This window comes from Elaeis guineensis, chromosome 16, assembly GCF_000442705.2.
Source record: "Elaeis guineensis isolate ETL-2024a chromosome 16, EG11, whole genome shotgun sequence".
Classification (NCBI taxonomy): Eukaryota; Viridiplantae; Streptophyta; class Magnoliopsida; order Arecales; family Arecaceae; genus Elaeis; species Elaeis guineensis.
Window position 1 is genome coordinate 41,655,173 of NC_026008.2, and position 27,703 is coordinate 41,682,875.

General features: G+C 35.5%; 1 protein-coding gene and 1 long non-coding RNA gene across 2 annotated transcripts in view; both read right to left on the reverse strand.

Annotated features, from left to right (window-relative positions):
- Positions 1–7,296: 7,296 nt before the first annotated feature.
- LOC105058931 (uncharacterized) lies at positions 7,297–15,037 on the reverse strand. The gene is made up of 2 exons (XR_002166244.3): positions 14,560–15,037; positions 7,297–7,622 (listed from the first exon to the last, which is right to left on the reverse strand). It is a non-coding gene; the product is annotated as an uncharacterized lncRNA (long non-coding RNA).
- Positions 15,038–15,620: 583 nt separating this feature from the next.
- The window catches only part of LOC105058932 (vacuolar protein sorting-associated protein 41 homolog), a 33,071-nt gene continuing 20,988 nt past the window's right edge, over positions 15,621–27,703 (reverse strand). The window contains exons 7-19 of the mRNA XM_010942016.4: positions 25,624–25,726; positions 24,582–24,685; positions 24,407–24,500; positions 24,140–24,295; positions 23,987–24,049; positions 23,593–23,658; positions 20,547–20,747; positions 17,191–17,268; positions 16,989–17,108; positions 16,788–16,868; positions 16,604–16,689; positions 16,205–16,286; positions 15,621–16,118 (exon numbers count right to left, since the gene is read on the reverse strand). Of these exons, the coding sequence (XP_010940318.1) occupies positions 15,744–16,118; positions 16,205–16,286; positions 16,604–16,689; positions 16,788–16,868; positions 16,989–17,108; positions 17,191–17,268; positions 20,547–20,747; positions 23,593–23,658; positions 23,987–24,049; positions 24,140–24,295; positions 24,407–24,500; positions 24,582–24,685; positions 25,624–25,726 (1,609 nt within the window). The 3' untranslated portion in view covers positions 15,621–15,743. The remainder of the gene's footprint in view (positions 16,119–16,204; positions 16,287–16,603; positions 16,690–16,787; positions 16,869–16,988; positions 17,109–17,190; positions 17,269–20,546; positions 20,748–23,592; positions 23,659–23,986; positions 24,050–24,139; positions 24,296–24,406; positions 24,501–24,581; positions 24,686–25,623; positions 25,727–27,703) is intronic.

Consider the following 27,703-nt stretch of genomic DNA (forward strand, 5'->3'; position numbering starts at 1 on the left):
TAGTGAGGGTACTAGTGTGCAAAATAAGAGAGATCAAGAAGCTTATCGAGTCTGAAAAGAAAAAGATCAAAAGCTCTATAGTTGATGATCTCATTTCTGATTGTCAAAGTCTTCCTTCTGCACCATGATATATGGGTTTTTCTCAAAAAAAAAAATTTAATGGTACCATAGTGACAAGACTGAGACAACTGACTATCAAGTTTGACACATATAAGAAGCATCCAAATTATACTATTAAAGGGCATCTGAGAACTATGTCAAACATAATAAAAGATTTGCAAGCTGTTAGTCATATCCTCACCAATGAACAAAAAGTTCAAGTTGTTATAAGATCTCTTCCTGATAACAGAAAATATTTGAAGATCAACTTGACCCACAATGATGGCATCAAGACCTTTGCTGATGTAGCACACCACGTTGGGCTAGAAGATGAGCGACTTTGGGCTTCCAAACCTAGTGGATAAGCCTATGTGGCTTAATCCTGTTCTCAGCAAGCTTCGGGCTTAGGGTATAAGAAATTCAAAAAAAAGAATAAGAAAGGGAAGGAGATGGGTCAAGGGCCCAAAAAGAACAAATTTAAGAAGAATATGAAAGGCAAACGGTTCTAAAAGAAGAAGGATCTGAGCAAAATTAAGTTCTTCAAGTGTGGCAAGCTAGGTCACATTGCTCACAATTGCACCGAGCAAGAGAAGGTAGCACTATACTCAGTTCTTTTATATTCTGTTTATGTTTAATTCCAGTATTGTTTTACTTGCTGATTTTGATCCTATGTACATTATAGATTTAGGAGTAATAGACCATGTAGCAGGAGATCAAAGTACATTTGTAGAGTACCATCAAGTTCTAGCGGGTACAAGATGGATTTATATGAAAAATAATACAAGAGTGGAAGTCAAAGGAATTGGCACTTACAAACTTATTTTGTGTGATGGCCAAATTCTAATCCTACATGATGTCCTATTTGCACCAGAGATTCGACGGAACTTGATCTCTGTAATTGTTCTTCTAGAATTAGATTATGTTCTTAATTTTCATGGTACTTGTGTGGATCTATGTTATGGTACTGGATGTCTGTTGAATGGTTTCTTTGTATTAAATTGTGAACATCATATATATAATTATGTTTACAATTGTTGTTCTATGCTTAATTCCACAAGTAATTCTACTATAGATGTTAATATTTGGCATGCTAAATTAGGTCACATTGGGTAAGACAGAATGAATAAATTGGCCAAAGAGGGTCTTTTGGGCTCAATTGATAAAATTACATTACATAGTTGTGAGCATTGTCTAGCTGGAAAAGCAATTAGAAAACCATTTAGTAAAGGAACTAGGTCAGAATTTTTATTACAATTAATCCATTCAGGCATTTGTAATCTTATGAACGTTAGAGCAAGGCATAGAGCCTCATATTTCATTATATTTATAGATGATTTCATCTGTTTCAGTTGTGTATATTTGATTTTTTATAAATCAGAGGCATTAGATTGCTTCAAATGTTATGTTAATCAAATTAAAAATCAGTTAGAAAAAACTATCAAAACTCTGAAAACTAATCAGGGAAGAGAGTATTTATCTAATCAATTTAAAAAATTTTGTGATAAAAAAGAATAGAAACGCAATTGACCATTTCTAGAACATCGCAATAAAATGAAGTTATTGAAAGAAGAAATAGAATCTTATTGAAAATGGTCAAATTTATGATGGCACAAGCGAATCTATCAATTTTATATTGAGAGATGTTTTATTGACTGCTACATATATTTTGAATCGTATGTCTTCTAAATCAGTTACCTTCACTCCTTATGAGTTATGGATAGAAAAAAAAATCTAATTTATCTACTTTACGATCGTGGGGGTCGACAGCTTATGTTCACGATTTCTCTCACAAATATGATAAATTGAATCCTAAAGGAAAGAAATATATCTTTATGGACTCGTTTGGTTGACGGAAAGAGGAGGGGGGAAGAGGCACTTCCTGGGAAATGAAGAAAGAGCATCTTGTTTGGTTGAAATTTTAAGAGAAGAAAGAGTGAAAAAAGTACTTTCCATGAGAAGTCATTTTTTATATTTTATGAAAAGTGAAAACACATAGGGGATGTGGGTTTTGGCACTTTCCGTGATATGGGAAGTGATAGTACTTTTTTTTCTAAAATATCTTTTTAAGATTTATTGTTAAAATTTAATAAAATATCAATGGATGGTTAGGATGAAATACTGAATAGTAATATAATATAATATTAATATTATTTTAATATTTATATAAATATAATATTAATATTTATTATATTTTAATATTATTTTAATATTTATATTAATATAATATTTTTATTAATTTTAATATAATATTTATATTAATATGATATTATATTTATATCTATATTAATAAATTTATTATATTAAAATATTCATATTATATTAATATAATATTAATATATTAATATTATATTAACATAATAAATTATTATGATCTAATGTTATATTATAATATATTAATGTTATATTTATATTAATAGAAATATAATATTTATATTTGTATAAAATTTATGAGTAAAAATATATAGTTTTATATCTACTAAGGGTATAATAGGTATTTTACACAGTTTTTTCAAAAAAATAGGTGCTCATCCAAACATAAGCTACTTTATAATAAGTCATTTTCCTATGGTCAACCAAACATATCAAAATCCTATTCTCAAGAAGTAACTTCCTGAAAAGTTACTTCCCAGAAAGTTACTTCCTAAGAAGAAAAATTCTTCCCACGAGCCAAACGAGTCTTATAAGATACTCTGAATACTCAAAGGAATATGTATTCATAGATGAACATGCTGATGGAGGTATTACTAAGATAAAATCTCGAGATGTCATATTCTTAGAATATGAATTTCCTAGCATGGGAGAAATCAATAAGAACCACCGTCTATATGAGATGGAAGATGTTGATGATATGAGACTACAAAATATGAAAACTCTTGAGGATACTGTAGTATCTCAATCTCTTGCACCGAGTGGGAATGATGTAGACATTTCACAAGAATCACAATTAAGGAGTACTTGTAAGAGTATTCCAAGCTGTCGCTTCGAGATTGAGGGTGAAACTTTTATGATAGCTTCACGTGATGAAGTTGAGCCAAAATCAGTTAAAGAGGCTTTAGCTTGTCCTGGTAGGGAATAATAAAAAATTATAATGAAAAAGAAAATGGAGTCTATGAGAACAAAGTAGGTTTGAGACCTGATTGATCTGCCACCCGATCATAAAGCTATTGAAAACAAGTGGGTTCTCAAAATTAAGTGTAAGGCAGATGGTTATATAGAAAGGTATAAGGCTCGTTTGGTAGTGAAAAATTATACTCAACAAAAGGGTATAGATTATGAAGACACTTTACGCCTGTGATAAGAATCACATCCATTCATCTTATTCTAGCTATAGTGACTCATGGATTTAGAATTATACCAAATGGATATTAAAATTGCCTTTCTCAATGGAGAATTGGATGAAGATATTTACATGAAACAACCAATGGATTTCATAGTTGAAGATCAAGAAGATAAAGTATGCAAACTTAAAAGATCAATATATGGTCTTAAACAATCATCCAGATAGTGGTATTTGAGATTTCATGGAGAATTATCATTTTATGGTTTCACTATGATCCATGAGAATCATTGTGTTTACATCAAACATCAAGATGACAAATTTGTAATTCTATCCTTATGTGTTGATGATATCTATTAGCTGGAAATGACAAGGAGTATGTTAATATCATTAAGAAATAGTTATCCACCAGTTTTGAAATGAAAGATATGGAAGAAGCTGCATATATACTTGGAGTGAAAATTCATAGAGATCGTTCCAAAAAAATGTTGGCACTTTCACAAGAACCTTATCTTAAGAATGTTCTGGAATGGTTTAATATGCAAGATTATGCTCCCGTAGATACTCCTATGACAAAAGGTGAAATGTTAAATAACAGCATGTGCCCTAAGACTCCCAAAGAAAAGGATGAAATGGCTAAAGTTCCTTACTCGAATGCTGTTGGAAGCCTAATGTATGCCACTATGTGTACAAGGCCAAATATATGTTATGCAGTAAGTTTAGTGAGCCGCTATCAATCAAATCCTGGAAGGATGCATCGGAGAGAGATCAAGAGGATCTTCAGATATCTTAAGGAAACTATAGATTACTTGTTATGCTATCAAGGGGGTGATTTATGCTTGAAGGGATACTCAGATGCTGATTGGGCAGCAGATTTACATGAACGCAAGTCGATTTCTAGGTATAATTTTATGTTGAATAATGGTACCATATCATGGAGAAGTAAAAAATAAAATTGTATTGCCTTGTCGATGATAGAAGCTGAATTCATAGCATATTTAGCTGTAATCTAAGAAGCTGTTTGGTTGAGGCAATTCCTACAAGGCTTGAAAATTATAAAAAGTATCTCTAAGTCAGTGGGAGTTAATTGTGATAATCAAGCGGCTATTGGTTATATGAAGGATCCAAAATATTATGGCAGAATAAAACATATTGATATTAAGAATAATTTTGTTAGAGATATTGTAGCTCGAAAAGAAATAATCCTGAGATATATTCCTATGCATTTGATGGTAGCTGATCCATTTACCAAACCAATATCAAGAGACTTATTTCAATCATATGTTAGATCTCTTGGATTGCATAGAATATGAGACTGTATATTAAGAATTTGTAAAACAATGATATTTATATATTAATGAAGTTTGTCTTTATTTACTTTTATGAATTATCAAATAAATTTTGATACATAATAAACTAGCATTGGCACATATATGAATGTATATCAAACTAAAAGTATGTCACCAGGCATGTATCGGCTCCTTCATACGAGCGATAGCCTTAGACGTTATGGATGACGGACTAAGATGAGACACTTGTGCACTTATTAAAATCAAAAATATAATTGAGAGAGTATGAAAGTGTACATATAATAAATATGTCATCTTGATAACTATTAAAGTGAGATTCTGAGGTTTAAGAAATCATCACTTGGATCGAACATGATGATCCCACAATCATGTAAGCCTGGAAGGTATATAATGTCATATATGAGTTCTCTGAGAGATATATTGATAGATGGGCTTAGAGAGAACTTTAGATAGATATGAAGAAAATATTTAGATCGAGATTTGTATGGTATTGATATAAGACTTGACATATGCTCTTTGAAGGAGAATCTACCATAGCACGTGTTTTCATACCACGTGTGCATATATGACATATGAGGAAAGTGAGAATCATTGAAAAAGTTGAATGCAATAAATCCTTGCTTTCTCACTGTGTGAATTCCTCAAGGCTTAATCATTAATAAAGCCTTATTGATGCCCTTAGGGATTTTTGACTATATTCTGATATGATGAGCTAATGTTTGTTTCTTTACGATGCTTTCGACGGTGATAAAATAATGTAACTTTATGGAGCATGTCTAGGAAAACGATTAGTTCGAATTTGATAAATATGAGTGTAGAGGGAAGATATACTTGGATTATATTATATATGTGCATATATTCATCAGTCGACCAGTTATATTATTTCATTGGAAATCAGACATAATTGTGAACACATATTTTGTTTGAGAAAAAAGAGATTAAGCATAACTTTTGAGAGATTTAAGTATGCTTGATTCTTGGCATAACCAAAAATGTTTAGGGCACAGTGAGATATGAAATTATTTGATGTTATTTTTGATTTCTGGTTTACAATCGCTATGTATCTCTAACAAGAACATGATTAGGTTTGTAGATGCACTTACAGGTCACACGACCCATTTGTCTATATGAAATTATCAAAATGAGATTAATATTTTGTCTATCATGTGTGAGTTGGAGATATTGATTTTAAATTCAATTTTTGGATCACCTATGTGGGCAAAATCCGATTCAATTTGGATTGCAATTCTTGGGAGTTACTTTCGTAACTTTTCATAACTGAAAATGCTAAAAAACTATCTCCAAATGGGCATATATAGTATTCAGACGTGGTCTCTAAAAAATATCCCAACAAAATATTTGGAAAACTCTCTCAAAACCAAGAACACTCATCTTGGAGGTATTTGGCCTGTGAAAATCAAATGCATTCTATCTTGTGATTGTATTTTTGACTCAGGAGTTGTTTGGTTTGATCATGATCTAATTTGTGGGAAAAAAATTTAGTTTCGATCCTCTCGATGCAAATAATCCGAAACTTACAAATTTTTACATTTATTTTTCAACATAATATCCTCGGATACATCTCATATGTATCCTATTTCACGTGTAGGAGAATGCACAACATGTTCCGTTAATGAAGAAATATCTGCTCTCCTAATGAGATATGCACGCTTTGAGAAACAAAACTAATCTTCCAATAAATCACATAAGGCAAGCATGCCCCTCTCGATAAATTAGTTTGTCCACCCCACCAAGGGATCCAGCACGATATGCATGAGATGGCAACTATAAATGACAGATTTCATCTTTGTAGTCTGATCAAATTAAATTATTAAATCAGCTAAATATGTTTGGCAAGACATGTTTGGTGAAAGAAGTCAAGCAATCAAAATGTTCTTCATCAATTTGGGATGATTTTTTTAGCTTCGAAAGCAGTAGTTTTTCAAATGCTATATGCTAGCTTCTCGGTCTTATTAGGGACAACATTTATAACATCTATTTATATCATATTTCTCATTGACAAAAGATGAAAATATATCACATTTAACAGAGGACTCAGATTTTCTAAATTCATAGTTTGTTTTCTATATTTATGAAGAGGATATTGAAAATTATAACATACTATAAATAGAGATACAGGAGAAAACCACTATTATTAAATAATTATTTTACAATTAAAATTTTCTAATTTTTTATTATACCGATTAGAATAAATATATAAATAAAAATATATATTTTGAAGGTAAATTCTAAAACTTTTAATTGTATTTTTATTTTACCAAAAAGTTTTAAGATTTATATTTTCATTATGCTCCCGCATCTCTCTTTTATTTTTTTATATTTATGTCGTTTGTTTTTTGTTGTTATAAATATGTTCATTTATTTATTTATAATTTTTTATAATATCATAAAAATATTTTTTTTCCTTATTTTATAATTAATCATCCTAATTGTCCATCATTGTCAACATATTATCAACATATTACCATATCATCCTGTTCGTCACTTTACATGCTGATGGTTTTTTTTTGACATTAAAAAACCTTTGTTTTCTGTTTGCAATGATGTGGTTGCAGAACTACATAGGTTGTTCCCGAGAAGAAGTCCAAATGACTATGAAACCAAAATATGTACCATTATTACAAGAGTCCAGTCAAAAAGCAAGCGATGATTCTATAGACCATAACCAAGAAGGATAGATGTTTGTTTGCAGACAAATTGGAGCCTTCTCCCGAGACCATATTAGATTGCGGTTCCTGCGGCGACAGTGTTATGGTGGATCTTTGTCAGAAACAAGTGAGAAATCCAATCTCCTCTCTTACGCTTCCCTCTGCTCTGGTTGAAATTTTACAAATAACCTCAAAATTTCCCATCTTCTTTTTGGCTTCTCCTGCTAGGCACCACCGCCTCCCTCTCTTCCCCTATTTCAGTGACGCCTATTTTGTACAAAAAAAAAAAAAAAAAAAAAAAAAAGTGAGGGAAAGAGGTCCCATCCCATGGTTGAACTTTCTCTCTACTTGATTTTAGATTTTATTTACGGATCCTATTCCTGTCTATATACCCTCCCGGTCGATTGCGGCGATCGCTTATTTTAATCTTTTCCACCTCTCTTTTTCCTAGTTTAGGTAGAATTTCATTTCACTCCGTAGAGCTTTTTATTATATATTTAGATTTTTTAATAATTAAATATAAATTAATTTATCTTATTAAATAATTTTGGATAGGTGAAGCCAGTTTATTCACCTGTATCTACTTTGGACGAATCAAAGTAGGTGACTATTATATAAACCTTATTTATTTTCAAATTATTGATTAATTTTAATGAAGAATAAAAATATAAATAATAAATTATATTAACATTATTGGCTCTATATTTTCTTGAACATTTAAGATCAAGCATATGACCATGAAATGATTTATATTTTTATATTATTATTTTGTGGTGGATGCTTATATGTAACTGATTTTTAAATTATAAAAAAATATATTTTGCTATGAAGATGATATATATAGAATTCAATTATGAATTATGAATTTTTATGAGCATGATTGATTTACTATAAATAATTTTATGATAATTTAGTATCAAAGATTATTTATGGATTACAAACTCTATAAAATCATTGAACATCTTATTTATATACTGTTTAAGAAGGTATATTTTTTAAAAAATATAATTTTAAAAATATGATTTAAAAAAATAAGATTATAGGCTCTTAGATAGTTATATACAATCCTTTCCAATAGATATAATAGTTGGTATACAATTCTTACCAATAGATATAATAGTTGGTATGTTATCCTGCCAGTAGATAGGATAGTTGGTATATAATTTTGCCAGCCGGTATGATAGTTGGTATGTGATTTTGCCACGAGACATAATAGTTGGCATATGGTTTTGTCAATAATAAAATAATTGGCATATGACCCCATCAGTAGGTATAATGGTTAGCAAATTATGATATCCAATCGATTATGACATTGTCACGAGGATAAAATGATCTTAGCATTTAGTTTAAGGATATTATTTTTATATTATAATATAGCTATTTATAAAATTTACATAATTTGTGCATAGAAAGGAGTATGATTAATTTTGTTATATATTTTATTATATGATTGTTATGAAATGCTCTACTTGCATGACAAAATAGTTTAATGAATTACACTATATTTAAGTTATATTACTTGAAACTATATTTGTGAATATGCATGATTTATGTTAGTATATCCATGAAGTACTTAATTTGTCAGAAAAATTATTTTTTAGTAATGCATTAAATCATGCAATACTTATGCTTGATATTCTAATTCTTTTTTCTATGTTTTAATTTTTTTGTTGTTAAGTGGCAAAGCAAAAGCAAAATAAAGAAAAAGAGAAGATCGAGCAACACGAAACTAAGATCCAAAAACCTGCTACTTTGAATAGTTGTCAATTGTCTCATTATTTTAATGAAAGTCATGTGAACCAAGAATGGAGGGAAAGCACCACAATACTAAGAAAAATCTTGTTGAATAACCATTATATACTTTATAACCTTACCCCTTAATCTTTAATTGTGTCAACAAGTAAATCACAATGGGCTACCATTACATTCAATGATCACTAAATTGATATGTTGTTAGCAATAATGGGTAATATGATACAGAAACAGTTCTAAGTGGAGAATGGATGGACAAAAGGAACCATTCAGCATCCTCTCAATATTTTAAACATGTTTGATTGGTAGGAGCCGTACTTTTGAATGGAAATAAAAATAAGTGATATTCACAAAAAATCTTGAAAAAACCACATTTTCATCTCTATTCAAGGGGATATGTACTAATTTTATTTAAAAAATTAATTTTTTTTAAAATATATTTTTTTAATTGATAATTCATAAAAGATTTAATAATTTCGATTCCAATTTCAACGATGGACTTGATAACCCATTAGACCGCTTGGCTATTCGGGTGTTATTCAACCATATTTTGTTTCGATTGTGGAGAGTTCATTATCCAAATAATTTTAAAAATATTATTTACAAAACTAATACATGTTTAAACTTATTTATAAAATTAATGCAAAATCATAAAATACCATTTGTAATGATATTTTTTTGGTAAAAAATATCATTTCAAATGACGTATTATGGATCCACATCACCTCCTCCCCATCGCAAGATGATGTCTTGCGGGGATCCACAGGAACCAGTCGGTCGTGGAGAACAAAGAAAGTTTATGATATATCGATCGAAATATGTGCCTTGAAACTGGGCCAAAAACTATGGATGGCCAAGAGGATCATGCCGAGGAGAAGACGGCTTGATACATATATCATCCGATCAAAGATATTTACTTGATGGGACAGACTTGGATACCGATATCGTGGCAGTGCTCAATGTGTGAGTAGGCTGTGGACCTAAGATGTTGGATGGTGTGGTCATGTATCCCCAGGATCGTGGTAATGCACAGTGATGGACGAGCAGGCCATAAATATTGTCAAGTGATATGACCAGAGATGGAAAGGCATATCAAGGATGCAAGATCGGGATCATGGCACAAGAATTTGTAGGAAAAAGCTTGGATAATAGAACCCCAAAGGACTCGAATATGTCCGATAATCTATAGCTTCGAAGAGCTACAGGTCGTATCAGCTTGGTAGTTTAGCTGAACAGCATTAAAGATAGGTTTGTTCGAACCTCATGCATACTAGTGGCGTTGCATGATCGTACTATGTGGATTTGGTATGTGTAGTACTAAAGGGCAGCTTGGTGGGTTGCAGATCAGTGACACAGTGGTTATGTCATGGCACAAGGGTATATCGAGGATCAAGACATCTGGGATAAGCAGTACTTGGCTTGAGAGGCAAAGCCTTAGAGTTGACACAGAGATGTTGAGCTGTGGAGCACTCTTGAGAAAAGTCTATGTTATGGCACCGAGGTGCGCATGAGTATTGCAGTTGATTCGAGGGATCGGATTGCTTACGGGCACTTGAGGGTGTTATCTGTGTTCAATACATCTGTGTTGCTAGGCAGAGGCACAGAGATGCAAGTTTGACTGTGTGACTGGACTGCTGCGTGCTTATTGATATGTCCGAAGAAAGGACTCAAAAAGGCTGGCCTTGGTATGTGGCATGCTGGGGTGCCGTACGGGTGTTTGGATAAGAAAACACTCACCCCGTGACTCCAAGGAGTGCCATTTTGTGTTTTTGACAATAGATTTTGCTTTAGTTAAGGCAATGGCAGCTCTTAAATTGAGGAAATCGAGAGTAAAATCTCGAAAAAGTTCGAGGAGTGCCACAAAGTTTTCAGTTAAGTTGATGGTCAGAGAACTGCAGCAAGCTTAGAAAATTCAATAGTCACTCTTAGATTGGGGCAATCGAGAGTTAAGCCTTGGAAGAGTCCGAGAAATGCCATGTAATTGAAAGTTAGAAGATCATTGGAGGAGGACAAAAGCAGAGATTAGTATTAGATTTTGAAGCAGTTTGGTTCTGTGGAAGAGTCAATGTGGTGTGGATGATGAATTCTCAGTGGTAGAGAAAGGATCAAGGACATCGAGACCATGGGTCTCTGACTTAAGGAACCATATTTATAGTGACTACAGTGAAAATTTGGCTGTGGTAACTAATGTTCATTCAAGTAGTGGCTTGGACGTCGACGAGGACGTCGATAGCTTGAGTGGAGGAGAATTGTCACGAGCTTATCTGCAGACATGTCGCAGGGGGTGCCAGCATAGGCGTGGCACGATGATGCGAAAGATTTGGCTTGACCAAAATTTGCAATGCTACTCGATCATTTGAAACCTCCGGGATGAGATTTAAGGAGATGCCTTGCTGGGTAGTGAGGGAGCAATGGTTCGCCAAAGAGCGACATGACCGTGGCATGATATCGAGGGGCTCGAGACGCATGATATTTGGAATAGTGGTGGTCCGCCATGATAGATGTGGATACTCAAGGATTCCTCTTGATTTGAGGAGGGGTGCGGAGCTTTGATCGCATACCAGACTCCCCCAGATCCGTAGGAGACGGGTCCGTCGTGGCACAGTTGTGTGGGCAATGATGGTGCCACACCCGAACGATCTCATGTGGAGGTATTCGGGGCAATGTTGATTGGATGAGTTGGCCATATTGTGTGGGAAGAAAATATCTCGAGATTTTATCCTTGAAGGGTTTGTCTAGACTACTCTATGCATTCTTGATCTCTGTAATGGAGCGAAGAGGCGATAGAGAGCTAGTCGGGCAAGGGTGTGGCCTATCCAAACAGGCAAGTCTCGTGAGCATCGCAAGGTGATGTCTTGCGGGGATCCATGAAAATCGATCGATCGTAGAGAACAAAGCTTATGATATATCGATCGGAATATGTGCTTTGGCATTGGGTCAAGGATTATGGATGGCCAAGAGGGTCATGTCAAGGAGAGGACGACTTGATGTATATATCATCCAATCGAAAATCTTTACTTGATGGGGCAGACTTGGATGCCGATATCGTGACAGTGCTCAATGTGTGAGTAGGCTGTGGACCTAAGATGTTGGGTGGTGGTCATGTATCCTCAGGATCATGGTAATGCATAGTGATGGGCGAGTAGGCCATGAATATTATCAAACGATATGACCAGAGATAGAAAGGCATATCAAAGATGCAAGATTGGGATCGTGGCATAAGAGCTTGTGGGCAAAAACTTGGATAGTAAAACCCCAGAGGACTCGAATGTATATGATCATCTGTAGCTTCGAAAAGCTATAGGTCATGTCAGCTTGGTAGTTTAGTTGGACAGCATTAAAGATGGATTTGTCCGAGCCTCATGCATAGTAATGGCATTGCATGGTCGTGCTATGTGGATTTGATATGTGTAATACTGAAGGGCAGCTTGGTGGATTGCATGGCACGAGGGTATGTCGAGGATCAAGACATCTGGGATCAGCAGTGCTTAGCTTGAGGGACAAAGCCTTAGAGTTGATACAGAGATGTTGAGCTGCGGAGCACTTTTGAGAAGAGTCTATGTTATGGCACAGAGATGCGCATGAGCATTGCAGTTGATTCGAGAGGTCGGATTGCTTACAGACACTTAAGGGTGTTATCTGTGTTCAGTACAACAGTGTTGCTAGACAGAGGCACAGAGATGCAAGCTTGGCTGTGTGGCTGGACTGCTGCATATTTATTGGTATGTCCGAGGAAAGGACTTAAGAGAGCTGGCCTTGGTGTATGGCATGCTGGGACGTCGTACGAATGTTTGAATAAGAAAACACTCACTCCGTGACAGTTTGTATCACAAAAAAAAAATCATCATTTGAAATGACATTTTTGAAAACACCATTTGAAATGGCGTTTTCAAAGATGCCATTTCAAACGACGTTTTCAAAGCATTTCAATGACCCAAAAAAAAAGAGAGAAATAAATAAAAATAAAAATTATCATTTGTAATGCCATTTTTGAAAATACCATTTATAATTATATTTTTAAATAAATTTTAATTTTAAATGATATTTTCAAAACTTTTTAATGATTCAAAAAAAATAAAATAAAAAATCAATCTCTATCATCTCCATACCGACCCGTATCCATACCACACCCATCTATACCAACTCAAACCGCATCATACTAAGTGATTAGTACCTACATCATACTGTACCAATACTGTACCAATCTATACCAGTCCGTACCGCACTGTACGTAGCGATACATAATGATTCGTGCTTGTACCATATCAAGATGTACCAATGCGATTTGATTCATCTCATTTGTTGAAAAATCGACTTGAACCTTACCGATTCCCCATCGATACAGTATGATACGAATCGTACCGACATCTAGCTGTAGCCCCAGTAGATTTGAATCTAACATAATCATCCCATCATTCCTTATCAATTTGAAATTCCTATCCCATAGTTCATAAACAATTAATTTATTTGATTTAGCTTATTTTTGACTATTTCAAAAAAAAATTATATTAAAAAAATTATAAAAATTATGATTCAGATAATAATAATATATCAAATAATTTAATTACATCTTTTAAAAATAAATTTAAATATATATTAATTTTATAATTTTATATTAATTTTATAAATAAATTTAAATATAAATTAATTTGATAAATAATTTTTTTAAATATTATTTAGATAATGACTCCGATGGTCCGGTAGGATATGACACGGATATGACACGACAGCAACACCTGATCAGAAATTAAAGCAAGGTTAACTCCGTACGCTACTGTACGATGCTTTTTGTCGCCCGCGCCGGGAGGACGTTTTGTATTTCAGAGTGGTAGCATTTCTGCTGGGATGTCTCCGGTACGATTTAATGATGCAAGCATGCTTCAAGCCTGAGAGTTATGCGGCGAAAGATAAGAGATCAAACTGGGACAAGAGTTATGGCCGAGCGAAGTTGAATTCCTGGGCGCAGTTGAATTCTTGAATGAATTTTTTTTTTTCTGAACCAGGGAGAAAGCCAGCTGAAACAAATCATCCACACAGGGCTGTTAACAAATCGAACACGATCGAACATGCCACTGTTCGGGATTCGAGTTCGATTCGAATTCGAATGTATTCGAGAGAACTTTATTCGGGATCGAGTTCGTTAAGCTCGTTATATTCGAATTAGGCTCGAGTTCGGCTCGTCGCACCACCACCACCGGTAGCCCCATCTGGCCATCCCCAAACCTAAACTAGAACCTAAAAACCCTTTCGATCTTCCTCTCAGGTGCTCTCCTTCACCAACTCACACCGCCACAACTCTAGAAAAAACCCCAACTGGAATCTATAGAACCCTCCGATCTCCCTCAGGGCTCTCCTTCACCACAGATCTCGAAAAAAAGAGAATAAAACGAAAAGAAAAAAAAAAAACTGAAAAAGATAAAAAATGATCAACCTACGTGGGAAAAGGCCTTACCCGTTAATTTTTTTTGTCCTCCCCCTTTTTTCCTCTAGTTTTTCCATTCTCAAGAATCACGATCGGATGGGAGGCTTGGAGCGGCCGAACAAAGAAGCTGAGACGATGGCTAGGGTTCCTCCTCCGCCGTCACTAGGGGTGTCGGGGAGGGGGGGAGTGGGGAGCCGCTGCCGGCCGCCGAGCGAGAGAGAGAGAGGGCGAGGGGCTGGGGGGATTAGGTGGGAGGCTTGGAGCGGCCGAATAGGGAAGCTTAGATGATGGCTAGGGTTCCACCGTTGCCGCCGTCACTGCTAGGGCTGGCCGGGGGGAGGGGAGTGGGGAGCCCCGTCGGCCGCCGAGCAAGAGAGAGAGAGGACGAGGGGCTAGGGGGATTAGGTGGGAGGCTTGGAGCAGCCAAATAGGAAAGCTTAGATGATGGCTAGGGTTCCGCCACTGCTAGGGGTGGCGGGGGGGGGGGAGGGGAGGGGGTGGGGTTGGAGGGGGGACCCGCCGGCCGCCGAGCGAGAGAGAGAGAGAGAGGGCCAGGAGCCGGGGGAAGGGGGCCGGCGCGGATTAGATGTAAACAAGAGAGAGATGGGGGGAGGGGGTGGGACCACGGGCCGGGTGGGGTGGGTTTGTTAAAATTTAAGCGAAATTTTTTGCGCACCGCGCGCGGGATGGGCCAGGGGGAGCGACATTTTTCATCAGGGCCGAAGGAAACGAAATTTTTTGTTAAAATTAGTAAAATATGTATATAAATATATAAATATATAAATATATATATATATATATAATATTTATTTATTTTATCAAATTTTTATCGACCCGAACACGATCGAATGAAAATTTTATTTGTGTTCAGTTCTACAGTTTAACAAACGGATCGAACGTGACTCAAAAATAATTCGAAGGAATACGAGTTAGACTGACAGTTCTAATTCCACATTAGTTACCGCCCTAAAATGCATGATCAGCACTTGAAAGAGCCAAAGCAACTGCACGCACCTAAAAGTTGCAACTGATGATTTAACACACTAACTACTGACAGACCTTTTTTATGAGGAACAACTGGACCAATCACATTTGTCCAAACTAATGCATTGAGAAATTTTTATATATTAATATTGATACACAAGATGCCAATTGGGCGCAAAAAAAAAAAAAAAAAAAACACTCAAAAACACATCCGCATGGCACTCACATGTTTACCCACCAGCTGTAGTGCATAAAACACAACGCATTCGAGATCCACCATCATCATCATGGTCATCATCATTATTAGATACAGTGCCCACAGCATCTGAGCCATCCTGGAGACAGGGGACATGATATGCATGGCAGCAAAAGAATACAACGACATTGACGTTTTGAATGGACAAAGGATCAAAGCACAAGCAACACCTCCCATTGCCCCTTGTTATGGATTGAACTACCATCATTCTTGCATTTGCTACTCTCTCAATTGTTGGAGCAGAAGCCTCATTTTCCCTCTTCCCACGTGTTTCTTCTTCTATACTGCCCAAGTAGATGGCCCGCCGAGCCTCTTTGTAATACTTGATCAACAGATTGACACAGTCAGCCTGTAGAAAATTCTTAGTAAATCAGAGACTATGAGAAAGTGAGAGAACATGTTCAAGCCAAGCAAGAACAGAGAATAAAGTTGCACCTTGAGGATATCATTACATCCATGTCTAAGAGAGGTTTCTGTTCGATAATCAGTGATGATTTTGACAAGGCGATCTCTTAACCTGTAAGGATCCAGTAGAATAAAAATTATATCTTTTTGAAAGTAAAGCTAACAAAAACATGGGGTACCGAAAAAACTTTCAAACAGGTGACCCGTTGTTCAGGTGGGGGTATGGGAGAATCATAGCATGAGAGAGAGAGAGAGAGAGAGATCTTAACCTCTGATGTGGCGACAATTTGCAAAAATGGACAAGGAAATTTAGAAGAGCATCGAATTCATCATAGGTAATTTCAGAAAGAAAATATTGAGAAAAAAAGATATCATGACAAGTTAAAACAGTTGAATATAATACACAAAATAATATAATTTGATGCTCACCGTGGTATCTCTAATCCATTGGGCACCATACTGACAATATACAGCGGATCAAGATTACCAACAGTGTGCTCCAACAACATCCCAACCTGCCAGTTATTGAAAACAAATTATCCACATGCACCATGCGGGTTGAGACAAGATGATAATGTAACTTCAGTGTTTAAATAAGTTTTGTTCCATGTACCATTTCAGGCTTATGGAGACATTGCTTAATTAACTCCTCCCATAGATCATCATCATGCTGTGTACTTACGAAATCCACAGCCTGAAAGAGTAATGCTTGTCATTTAACTTCAGCTAATTCAGTATTGGAAAATGTCATCGTGAAAGAAAAGGGCTCTGTCAGAAGGGAATATGTCTTTGGAAAATGGCTGGATGTGCATACCTCCTCTATATCTTCCAACTTATTTATGTAAACTGCAAGCGCTCTTTTGGCATTGCCCATCCTTGCAAGGATAAATGCCTGCTCTCTTACAAGATCTTTCTTAACACAAATTTCATAAGCCTGAGAAGTAGTGGTAAGTCATTTTATGGTCTTCCTAAAACAAATGAATTACAATTGTGCAAAGAACTAGTTGATTCCGAACCTTCTCTAGCTTATAATGATGACTGCTATGAAGAAATGGGAGTAGCATTCGTGGCTCGTATTCAGCATAAAGCTCTACCTACAGACAAGAGAATGAAATATTATCTGCACATTGTATAAGAGCAAAAGAACAAAATGAACACATCAAGATTTACTACATTAAAACAGATGGGTGCATAAACTACCAGTGAATATGATTCTACATCAGAACAAATTTTCTCATCCTACAGCATGAAGACTCAATTTATTAGGAGACAGAGAATCAAGAACTATAAGGTGGAACTCAAATGAAGAGAACCCTGACTTGGAAACTATGCTCTGGACTTTGATTAGTTATCCATTAAACCATTGCCACTTCAGCAAAATTAGTGGAAGCAAAGGAGTCTCTATAAAGTATACAAAGGGAATTGCTCAACTCAGATAGAAAGCCCAGACTATTCATACATAACAAAAATCATGAAATTTTGGTTGCATCTGCCATCCTTGCATATTTTACGCAAGAGACAAGCTGGTTATTTTGATTTTGTTTCCAGTTTTCTGATTACAGGATACATGTTTGGTAGTTGAACTGTTTTCAGTTTCTGAAACAACTAGTAGAGTACCTTTGAGGCTGGTAGAAATGGTGGCATTGGCAGCATTATGGTGGCAATGGTGGCAGCAGTGACTGTGGGGTGATTGCTGATGGTAGATCATGGGTCTACAGGTAGTGGTCAGTCAAAATTATGGTGGTGGTACTGGCAGGTTGATGGTGGTTCCCAGCACTGACAAATGGCTGTTGGCTATGAACAGGGTGGTGGTGATCATCATTGCCATAGCAGTGGCAGTAGTGGCGAAGTTGTGGCAGCCAAGGTTTTACATTCCAGCAGAAGGGGAGGCATCCTGACCATCCCATCCCATTTTTGTGCGAAAACGGGACTGGGATAGGGTTGAGACTCCGAAACTCATACATATAAGAGAAAAAAAGAAAGAGGAAAGAAAAAAATGAAGAAAAGATTAAAAAATAAAAAAAATGAAAGGAAATAAGAAAAGAAGGGAGGAAAGAAAGAAGAAATGAAGAAAAAAAGAAATGAATGGATAAGAAAAGAAAGAAAAAGAAAGGAAAATAGAAGAAAAGACAAAAAAGAAGGAAAAAAAGAAGAAAAATAAAGAAAGAAAAGAAGAAGGGGAGACTGACAGAGGATATCCATCGGGTCGCATGACTGAGACCACTGTAGGGACAGGATGGGACCACGTGGCATCACGTTCCATGGAGAAATTGAGAACCTCCATCCCACAAGATTTAAAACCTTGGTGGCAGAAGTTTTAATTTTGCAAACAAAAAAATGAAAGTAAAAAATTTCTGGAATTTCTTGAAAATTCTAAAAGTGTCCCTTAGAATAGGAAATAAAAATGATATGTTGAACATGTTTGAGCCTAGAGTTACTCATTTCCCCTTACTGAAAACAGCAAAAATTGCAATTGCATTTCCAAGCGCACCCTTAGTTTTTCCGATTCCCTGTAAGATAATATGTGACTTCTAGAAAATTTAATTGACACAGTTCATGTGGGAAACAAATACATATTTACATTAATTGTTCCGCAAATCACCAAATCTTACACTCGCCAAATTCTCTCATGGTTTATGCGCCTAAAGGATGGATCAAATTTTTTTTTTTTTAAAAAAAATTACTTGGGATGTAACAAATGACGCATTCAAAATTTTGGCCAGAAAAAAATATATTAAAGTTGCTCTAAAATTAACAATCAAATAACTCTCCATGTTTTCTTTTCAAGAAACAATTATCAAAATTTTTTCCACCAGGTCAAGCCTCTATAACTTGTGGATATCATAACAAGCACTTCTCCTAGACCAAAAAAAAACCTCAACCTTGGCCCTTTTGAAGGCAGTTGCTTCACAAGAAAACCTGAATCATGACAAAATCTATCACTAATATCACTCAATCTAGGAGCAGTAATTTGCTAGACTTTATAACATCCCCTTGAATGCTTTTATGAAAACCACAAGAGAAGAATCCCATATTTATTGAGCACTATGAGTTGCAGATATTAATAACAAAGGGTTCTTTATCAAATAAATTCTCCCAGAAATATAACCTTGACACTTTAGTGATCTTTGTGGAAAAAGCAATTTAGAATTTGGATGCTTCTCTAGAAAATATCATACCCACAAGCCATGATTAGCTAGAGACTAAATCAGCCCTTCAAAACTCTTTACTCAGATCCCAAGTTTGAATTAGGACTCCAGTGCAATGCCCTACAATACCCAAAACATTTAGCACTCAATTTTCAGGTTGGCCAGCTACCTGCTTCAGTGTAGGAAACATATTCTCAAATGCCACATAGACCCCTGATCACTTAACATATCAAGATTTGCCTCGAGTTTAACACAGCCCTAAAGAACCATGAAACATCCTTTGAAGGAAGAATGTAGTATGAGACATATTTGCGAAAAGGTAAAATGTCAATTGCAAGCAGAAGTTGAGAGATGAACTCTTTTTGGAACTGACTTATTTGAACCTTTCTGCCTTATATTATGAATATATTACAATGCATTTTGCTATAAAAGAAAATAAATGAGAAAACAGCACTAGACTTAAATGCTTCACCAACATAAGCAACAGTAGTTTTTGTTGACCTTCGAAATCATCAAGGATGTTCTCCCTCTACCACCAAAATACAGGTAGACGAAGTCATAATCATGCATCCCATATGAAAAAGACAATTAACCTTTATAAATGCCATCAGTTAGCAAAAATAAGCATAAGCCACAGCTTAGCTCATATATTTGGCATCAGCTCACATATTTAATTGTGAACTTCCAAGGACTCCAATAAAATTAATTACACTCCTTTCCATATTTGACTTAGTTGGCAACTTTCACTAAGCATACAATGCTTCATCCAGTGAGCCAGATACTTATTTGCCATCAAACGGCCATCTTGTATTTTCTTGAACAACAGAGTAACTGTTGCACTAAAGAAACCATTTTTAAACACATTAAAGACTATAAAAATATCATTGACCTGCTGAGACCAATGTTTCCCATAATTCTTTAAATACGCAGAGTACCTCACTCTCTCATAGTTCTTTAAATACACTCAGTACGTCACACTTCACTAGATCATTATATACTTGAAAATTCCTTTTATGAAGTTTAAACTATAAAAGGATGTCCTATATTTCTTTTTATTTCCCAACTCAGATAGCAAAAGATTGTTTGGACAAGATAATTATACCAGAAGGAAATTGGTGGCCTGTTTTCCTTTTGAATTTTTATGAATCAGTAAGAAAGATAAAATGTGCAGAGTGGTCAATACCGGTCATGCAACAAAAATAATTAAGAAAAAGAAGAATTACCTGCAAATCATGGAATTCTTTCCCTCCTTCTGAGTCAATGTCAAACAGTGAATGCAGGTATAAATGCAAGAAAAATCTATTGTCGCACTTTTTACTGTCATGCAACAGTTGTCCAACAACTTCAGAAGGGGATATTATATCACGATGTTGAATCAATAGAGATACGGCTCTTTTACTGTCCAGTATCATCAGCTGGACAACCTGTCAAATGGACAAGAACAGTTAATATTAGCAATCATACCAGTAGTAAACAAAGAACATGAACTTTCAAAAAACAAATGCCGAGCAGAACAACTTTAATTGTCACACAAATGCCTATGTCATAAGGTGAATTTTCATTTTATTTCACCGAGCAGGAAAAAAGCCAACAACCTAAGGGTTTAATAACATCCACTAACTCTGCATGATAATGCAACAGCTCAAAGGATATTGAAATTTGGAAAATGAGTATTGTAAGGATTCATGTCCCCCAAATATCTTTATTCTGCTATTTTTTTTTTTTTTTAAGAAAAAAGTAGTACATGAACTTGACTGCCCAAAATGAACAAACCCTAAAATTTATCATATTATCTTGTTTTGACAGTGTATGCAAGTTGTAATATCACAGATGTCCAGAATTTCTAATAGAGATTTTACATAAAAATGATTATCTGCAGTTGATGGCATATCATGACACTATTGTTAGTGCTAGAACTCAAAAAACTTTTTGACCTCTTTCCTTTAGTAAACAACTATTTCAAGTATTCAGACAGTGATGAGCCCAAAATAACTGAAAACATAACAACCAAGGAATATTCCAACTATTTGAGGTTAGCCTTATGAATCTTTTTCTGCCAACTATTACAATTATGGCTCACTTCTGGTTTCACAGCAAGTTTTTCCAGTTTTTAATCACTACCTCCCTCAGTGTTACCTAGGCCTTGGCCAACTTTTATCTAGCCCTTCATACAAATCTAAGAACTTGGTAATTATAGGCACTTGTCACGTGGTCATACCACTTTAGCATTTTTAATCAATTTGTCCCTAATTGGTGAAGCTCCAACACCAATTCCAATGCAGCCATTTCCCACCATATACTTCAAAATTTACAGCATATCTGTCTAAACAATTTATTGTTCATCCCTCGGTCTTTCCTTGCATGGAACCCTCCTATTACTCGACATTCAGATATGTGTAGCATTGTGGACATTAATGTGATTATATAAATTTTTCCCTCATTATTTGTACTTCCTGTCCCGTCCAACGTGCCAAAGGAATTTGTTGGCTGATGGAAAGGGTGACAAGTCCAATGACAAGGGATAGATAGGTGCATGGGCATACCATCGGTGTTAGAGCAGTCGGAAAAAGGATAATTGAAAGGAAGATATATGAATAGCATGGGTCCATGTGCCTTGACCTTCAAAAACCTTTGCGACCGTCACACCACTATTTAAGGAAAATAGATTGGAATAGATTGTAGCCTGAGCTGCGGTAGAAGTCTAAAGTAACACTACTAAGAATCCTACTGGAAAGTAATATGTAAGATAAAAGCTAAGATAAAATAGAATCATTAATATGTTGGATGTTAGAAGATCTTTTATAGAGTATAATTCCACTTATTTATACTAATAGATAGTAATTGCCTACTCTAATGGCTACCACCCATATCTGGCTTCCATTTTGGGCAATTCTGATAATTGATGCTAGCTGTCCTCCCACTATTCCACGTCCGTCAAAGTGTCCTAACCTTGGACTGCTTGTCAGATTGATCATCATACTTTATCGACCCTAACTTGTTAACCTCCATTTGGCCTATCTCATCATGGCTTGTATTGGTTGTTTCTCTTTAATCGGCCTATAGCACAGTCTTCTGCACTTGGAGGTATCTTTAAGTTAGATTTGGTCAGTGCTCCATATGTAACACTCTCTCACGTTGGTCTATTCCTTTTATCAGTCATGTGGGCGACCATGCAGCTTTAAGCCTTGGCTTAAAATTTGGGAGCCCCATCTAATGCCACTTCATGGTGATCCTCTAGAGTTAGGATGTGATGCAAAAAATTACCATATCATTCATCCATCACATAAAATCTAAAAGCACTTCTGTATTGTCAAGCAAATCTCCTCTTATATAAGATGTCATAATCTCTCTATCTTCTTTTGTGACATAATCCAAGATATAAATCCAATCACACTATGCCTCTTGGTCATCAAATCTGACTAGAACCTTAACCCCATTTCCATTTTCAATTTTGATTTTAGTGATTTTGGGCACTTACCCTCCAAGATTCCTCCATAATTACACTTCCTGAAATGCCAAACTCCTTCTCCTACCCCACCCCCCACCCCAAAAAAAAAAAAAGAAAAAATAATTCGGCCAGTTTAAACATTGAAGAAAAAATAATTTTACTTTGTCTTAAAATCTAACATGACTTGTACATCCAGTTCTTCAGACCTAGATGGAAAAGCAAAGGCCAATTTTTCATTAGCATAAGCTTTGGAGTAATTAATGTTCACCATCATAAGACCTATTTCATTTTACAAAGTATTTCAAACAAACCAATCATTATGCTCCACTACAAAACTAAAACTGCACTATCTGACCTTCTACGTTCTCTTCTCACTATAGAAAGCCTACTTTGGGAACCCTTAAGTTCAACTCCTAAGTCCACATGTAGTTGACACTAGAAATATTGAAAACTATATCTTAGTAATGCACTGTACAAAATGCATATCTTACTGATGAACAGCAAAAAATGCATATGGATAATGTTTCAACCCCATGAAAGAAGAAACATGATAAAAAGGCTAATTTTGAGACTAGAGCAGAAAGAACAAAACTAAGTCTTAACCATTTTTATACCAAATGTGGCATTTAGAGAGCTTTTCCTTTAATGATACAAAGTATCAACTCTGATTAAAACTATGTATTTGCATAAGTATACTTGGCCTCAGAGCATAGGCTATAACACAAAAGAACGTATAAATGAAATGTTACTCCAAAATATCCAATAAGGAATTGATTACACTATGGAATCTTTCATTGGATCTAGCAGGACAAAAGGCGTACCTTATCATGAATGGCATCATGCAAGCTATGTTTTTCAACGAAGTCAAATATCTCAGGCTTCATCAGCTGGAAAAAATTGGAAAGCTATAACCAGTTATTTCAAGCTAGATAACACATGATCATGAAAGAATGCTAGAATGACTTTCAGATTCTTCCTCTATTGCACACCCTTAAGATGCAATTGTCATATCCATGGACTGGATTACTGTACCATACAGGTGAGGTACCAGTACCAGGATACCAGCATGCTCTCGGCAACCTGCCATGCCAACACATGGTACTCCATCTCATGTTTGTTGTACCAGCATACAACACCAGTAAGGTACTGGTATAGAGACCATATGCATTGGTTATATCAATTCCAATACACAAAAGTATAGAATGAAACACTTACATCAGCATATAATGAAAAAGCCTTCTCATACTGAGTATCAATTATGTATAGTTCACCTAAAGCCTGTAGCAAGAATAAAGGCAGAGTCACACAGAAGTAGCCAATATAAGAGTAAGATATCTAATTTAATTTAAAAATAATAAAGAAAATAACCTCTTTTAGTGAATCAGTCATGGAGGAGGTATTAAGCTGAGTCTCAATAGCAGAGATAACAGTTGATGCTGAATATAATGTAGTTGGCCATGATTTAACAGTTGCCAAGAGAAGCTGGTGTAATGATGGACTAGTAGCTAAAGCAACAAGGGCAACCTGCGGGACATATGTCATGTAATTCAGATCAGATTGACCTAAACTGATAGTGCATAACAAGTATGGAATCATGAAATAAAGTCTCATATCTATGTGATCTGATCTACAGACCTCATAAAGAGTATCACGCAGCCGTGGATTTTCTGTAGGCATGTAAGGAACCAAAACAGGCAGCTGGCGGAGATGAGCAAAGTGGAAAACCCATCTATCAAAAAGAAAAAAAAAAGATCTGATTATGATCCAGAATTTTAAATGTACAGTACTCAAATATAGGACTTTTTCAAACCTCTCCCAGGCTGAAGCAGATCCACGTAGTAATTTAGGACACAAAGAAGCAGCTTCTGCATATTTTCTTTCAACAATTAAATGATCAAGGTATCTAGATCCCACCTGACATGTAAAGCATTATCAATAAAACTCTCACGAAACGGAGAGTGCACATGGTGTCTAATATATAAACAGTAGAACTATGTTGGAACTACGTTACATAAGACAATAAGAAAGTACAAAATTTTACACTCAAACATTTGAAAGATGACTTGAGTGATAAAAGAGGGAAGAACTACTAAATAAAGAGAGACTTGAATGAAAATTGGATGTGAAAACATCAAGTGAACACATAGCTTGTCAAAGGAGGCATTCAATCTTGAAGGAAAAGGCTTCATACAAAAGGATGACCGCCACAGAAAATATCATGTTACTATAACTTGCAAAAGAACATTTTTTTGCAGTGCTTTCTTCGGAAGAACAAATATTATGACATGTTTACATTTTGCAATGTGATATATAGTGATTTATAGTTGAAGGCAAATATGTGCATGACATGTACACCAACCATTGACATACATATTGATTGAAATGGTTCTTTCAGAAACCTCACTATGGAGTCATATCCATCACACGAATCTAGTTGTAAATTTGGGCACTGAAAGGTACCATATTTCACAGTACTTCATTTATATACATGCTTGGCTACAATTTCCAAAGATATCAATGCCATATGACAATTAATTAGTTCTCTTTGATAACAGCAAAATAGATTTGAAAAGCCCAAATAACTCATACGGTGTAATAACATTGTGAGCCTACTATTCATGCTACAATCAAATTCAAAACTGATTCACATAAAAGGTGATAAAATTTACCTAAGCATAACACGAACGCAGTTCCTTCAAATAGAAAGAAGGTATTTTTGAGCTTTGTATAAATTCATTCATCTTTCAGCATACAAATATATAGAAATGTCATATGATTTTGCTTGCATTTAGCCAGCTACGACAGAATCAGAGGAAACAGAAAATGATAACGAAATTGTTGATAAAGTGTACCTCATCAAGAAGCTCAGTCCGTCCTTGTCCTGCTTCAACTGCAGCTAATGCTTTTTCATGCCAACCATGTTGAAGAAGCCAAGATATATGATCTTCAGCATCCCTAATAATTCATGCATGATATCTTTATTAGCACCAAGTTTGTAGCTTTATAAATTCATAAACGAAGCATGAACTTGCCATGATAGAAAACAATTTTAAAGCAGGATAACCGGTCAAAATTATGAACACCCTAAACTCAAGAACATTTTGAAGTTAAAAACATTTTGCTAGAAATTAACAGGTTCTCCGTTATAGTAGATAAAAACTCTCAATTGGATGACATGGGTACAATAGCTAAACTACATAACAGCTGGCAATTGAGTTTGCCATCCCTCTGTTTTTCTTTTTACTTTCAGAAAGTAATTCTAGATTGTGATGTAGTTTGAAGGCAAAGTAAGATTTGTAATGGTAACTAGATTTTAACAATGAGGCCACTAGCCTACTACAGAGAATCTGTGAAGAGTGATTAGAGTCACTGTATTGTCAAGACAACTACTTGTAGATGCCCTCATCACTAGATAAACAAGAAGATTGATATATATTAGGGCAGGGGAGGTCAACATATACGCCCCTCATAGACTTCTACACCCTTTAGAAAATGTAAAATGCCCCTACTTAGCTGTATAAGCTCAAGCACGTTGTCATAACCAGTTCTAGTATTTCTGTCACATCAACATGAGCTTTATGAAAAGCAATCTTGACTCCACTTTTTTTCACATGATGCTCCTCCAACAGCAACACAATCCAAGATTCCTACTAAATGGTTAAACATCGCATCAGAGAAGTGTATGTTGCTGAAAGTAGTTTGGGAGGAGACGGTGTTTGATGATGAGCAAGTAGGGTCACGCATATATGACATATGATGAGGGCCGGCTTCCTATATTTTCTTGAATAACAGATATTATGTTCAATAAATCATGACTCTTCATATAGCCACAAGTGGCTGCAACTATATGAAGGTGGCTCATAATTTGTTTGTCAAAAGAGTGGGTCCATGCCTCCACCAAGAAACCCATCCACAAGAAACTTCCCATGAATTTTTCCTGCTTCTCTTTGCTAGCAAACTCACCTTTATGGGGACAAGGATACTTGGACTCTTGGCATATAAAGAAAACAAATTGAAAACATAATCAAGGACAGATATCCTACCAGCTCCCCCTCCCACCTCCCCACCTCCTACACTGCTACCATTGCCTGACAACAACATAACCTTATACATGTTGCTTCCAATATGTTAGGTTGTGGGTTGTCTCATCTACTTGACCAACTTCTGCTTGTGATACACATAGTAAGAAAGGCCTCTAGTGCTCCTTTCTCTATGTCATACAAATTCTCCAAACAGATAGACCATAACTTTATCTTCTCTTCTGCCTCTTTGCTGGAGTTCTTTGAGTGATGTTAACAGAACTGAAAATTCCACAAACTAGTGTTCTGCTATTAGGTTCTTCATTTTCCCTCCCTTACCATTCCTCTTATAAAAAAGACAAAAAAAAAGGAAGATCTTGAGAAGAGTTTCAACTGCAACATCAAAGACATTCTGATAACCCATACTACAACAAACAGTCATCTTCATCTTTTGTCTGAGATGGGCTTCACCTTAAATCTTCAGTATTACAATAAAATACCTCAACATCAACTGCTACTTCAGCTGACACTTCACAATTCACTCAATTGCTTAAATGAAGCCAGGCTGCTCGAAACCTACATTTCTTTTCACAAGATATTGATACAAACTGATAGACAAACTTCCATTTTAAAAATCATAAGATCAAGGGAGTCTTGAAGCATTTGACGTACATGTTGTTTGCAATTTTTATTCACATGGGCTATATCGTCAAGTTTTATATATGTATGTCAGATGGGGATCTCAGCCTATTGGGCTCATTGCAGAACTGCAAATGAAGCAACATGCCTCCCAAGTTTCACATTTTGAATTCCATTTTTAGTTAGAATTTTCTCATTCTGTATTTCATGACAGCCTACATCGACACCCATTTCATCAAAAAGGTAAAATCATATTCAACGATAGTATATTATC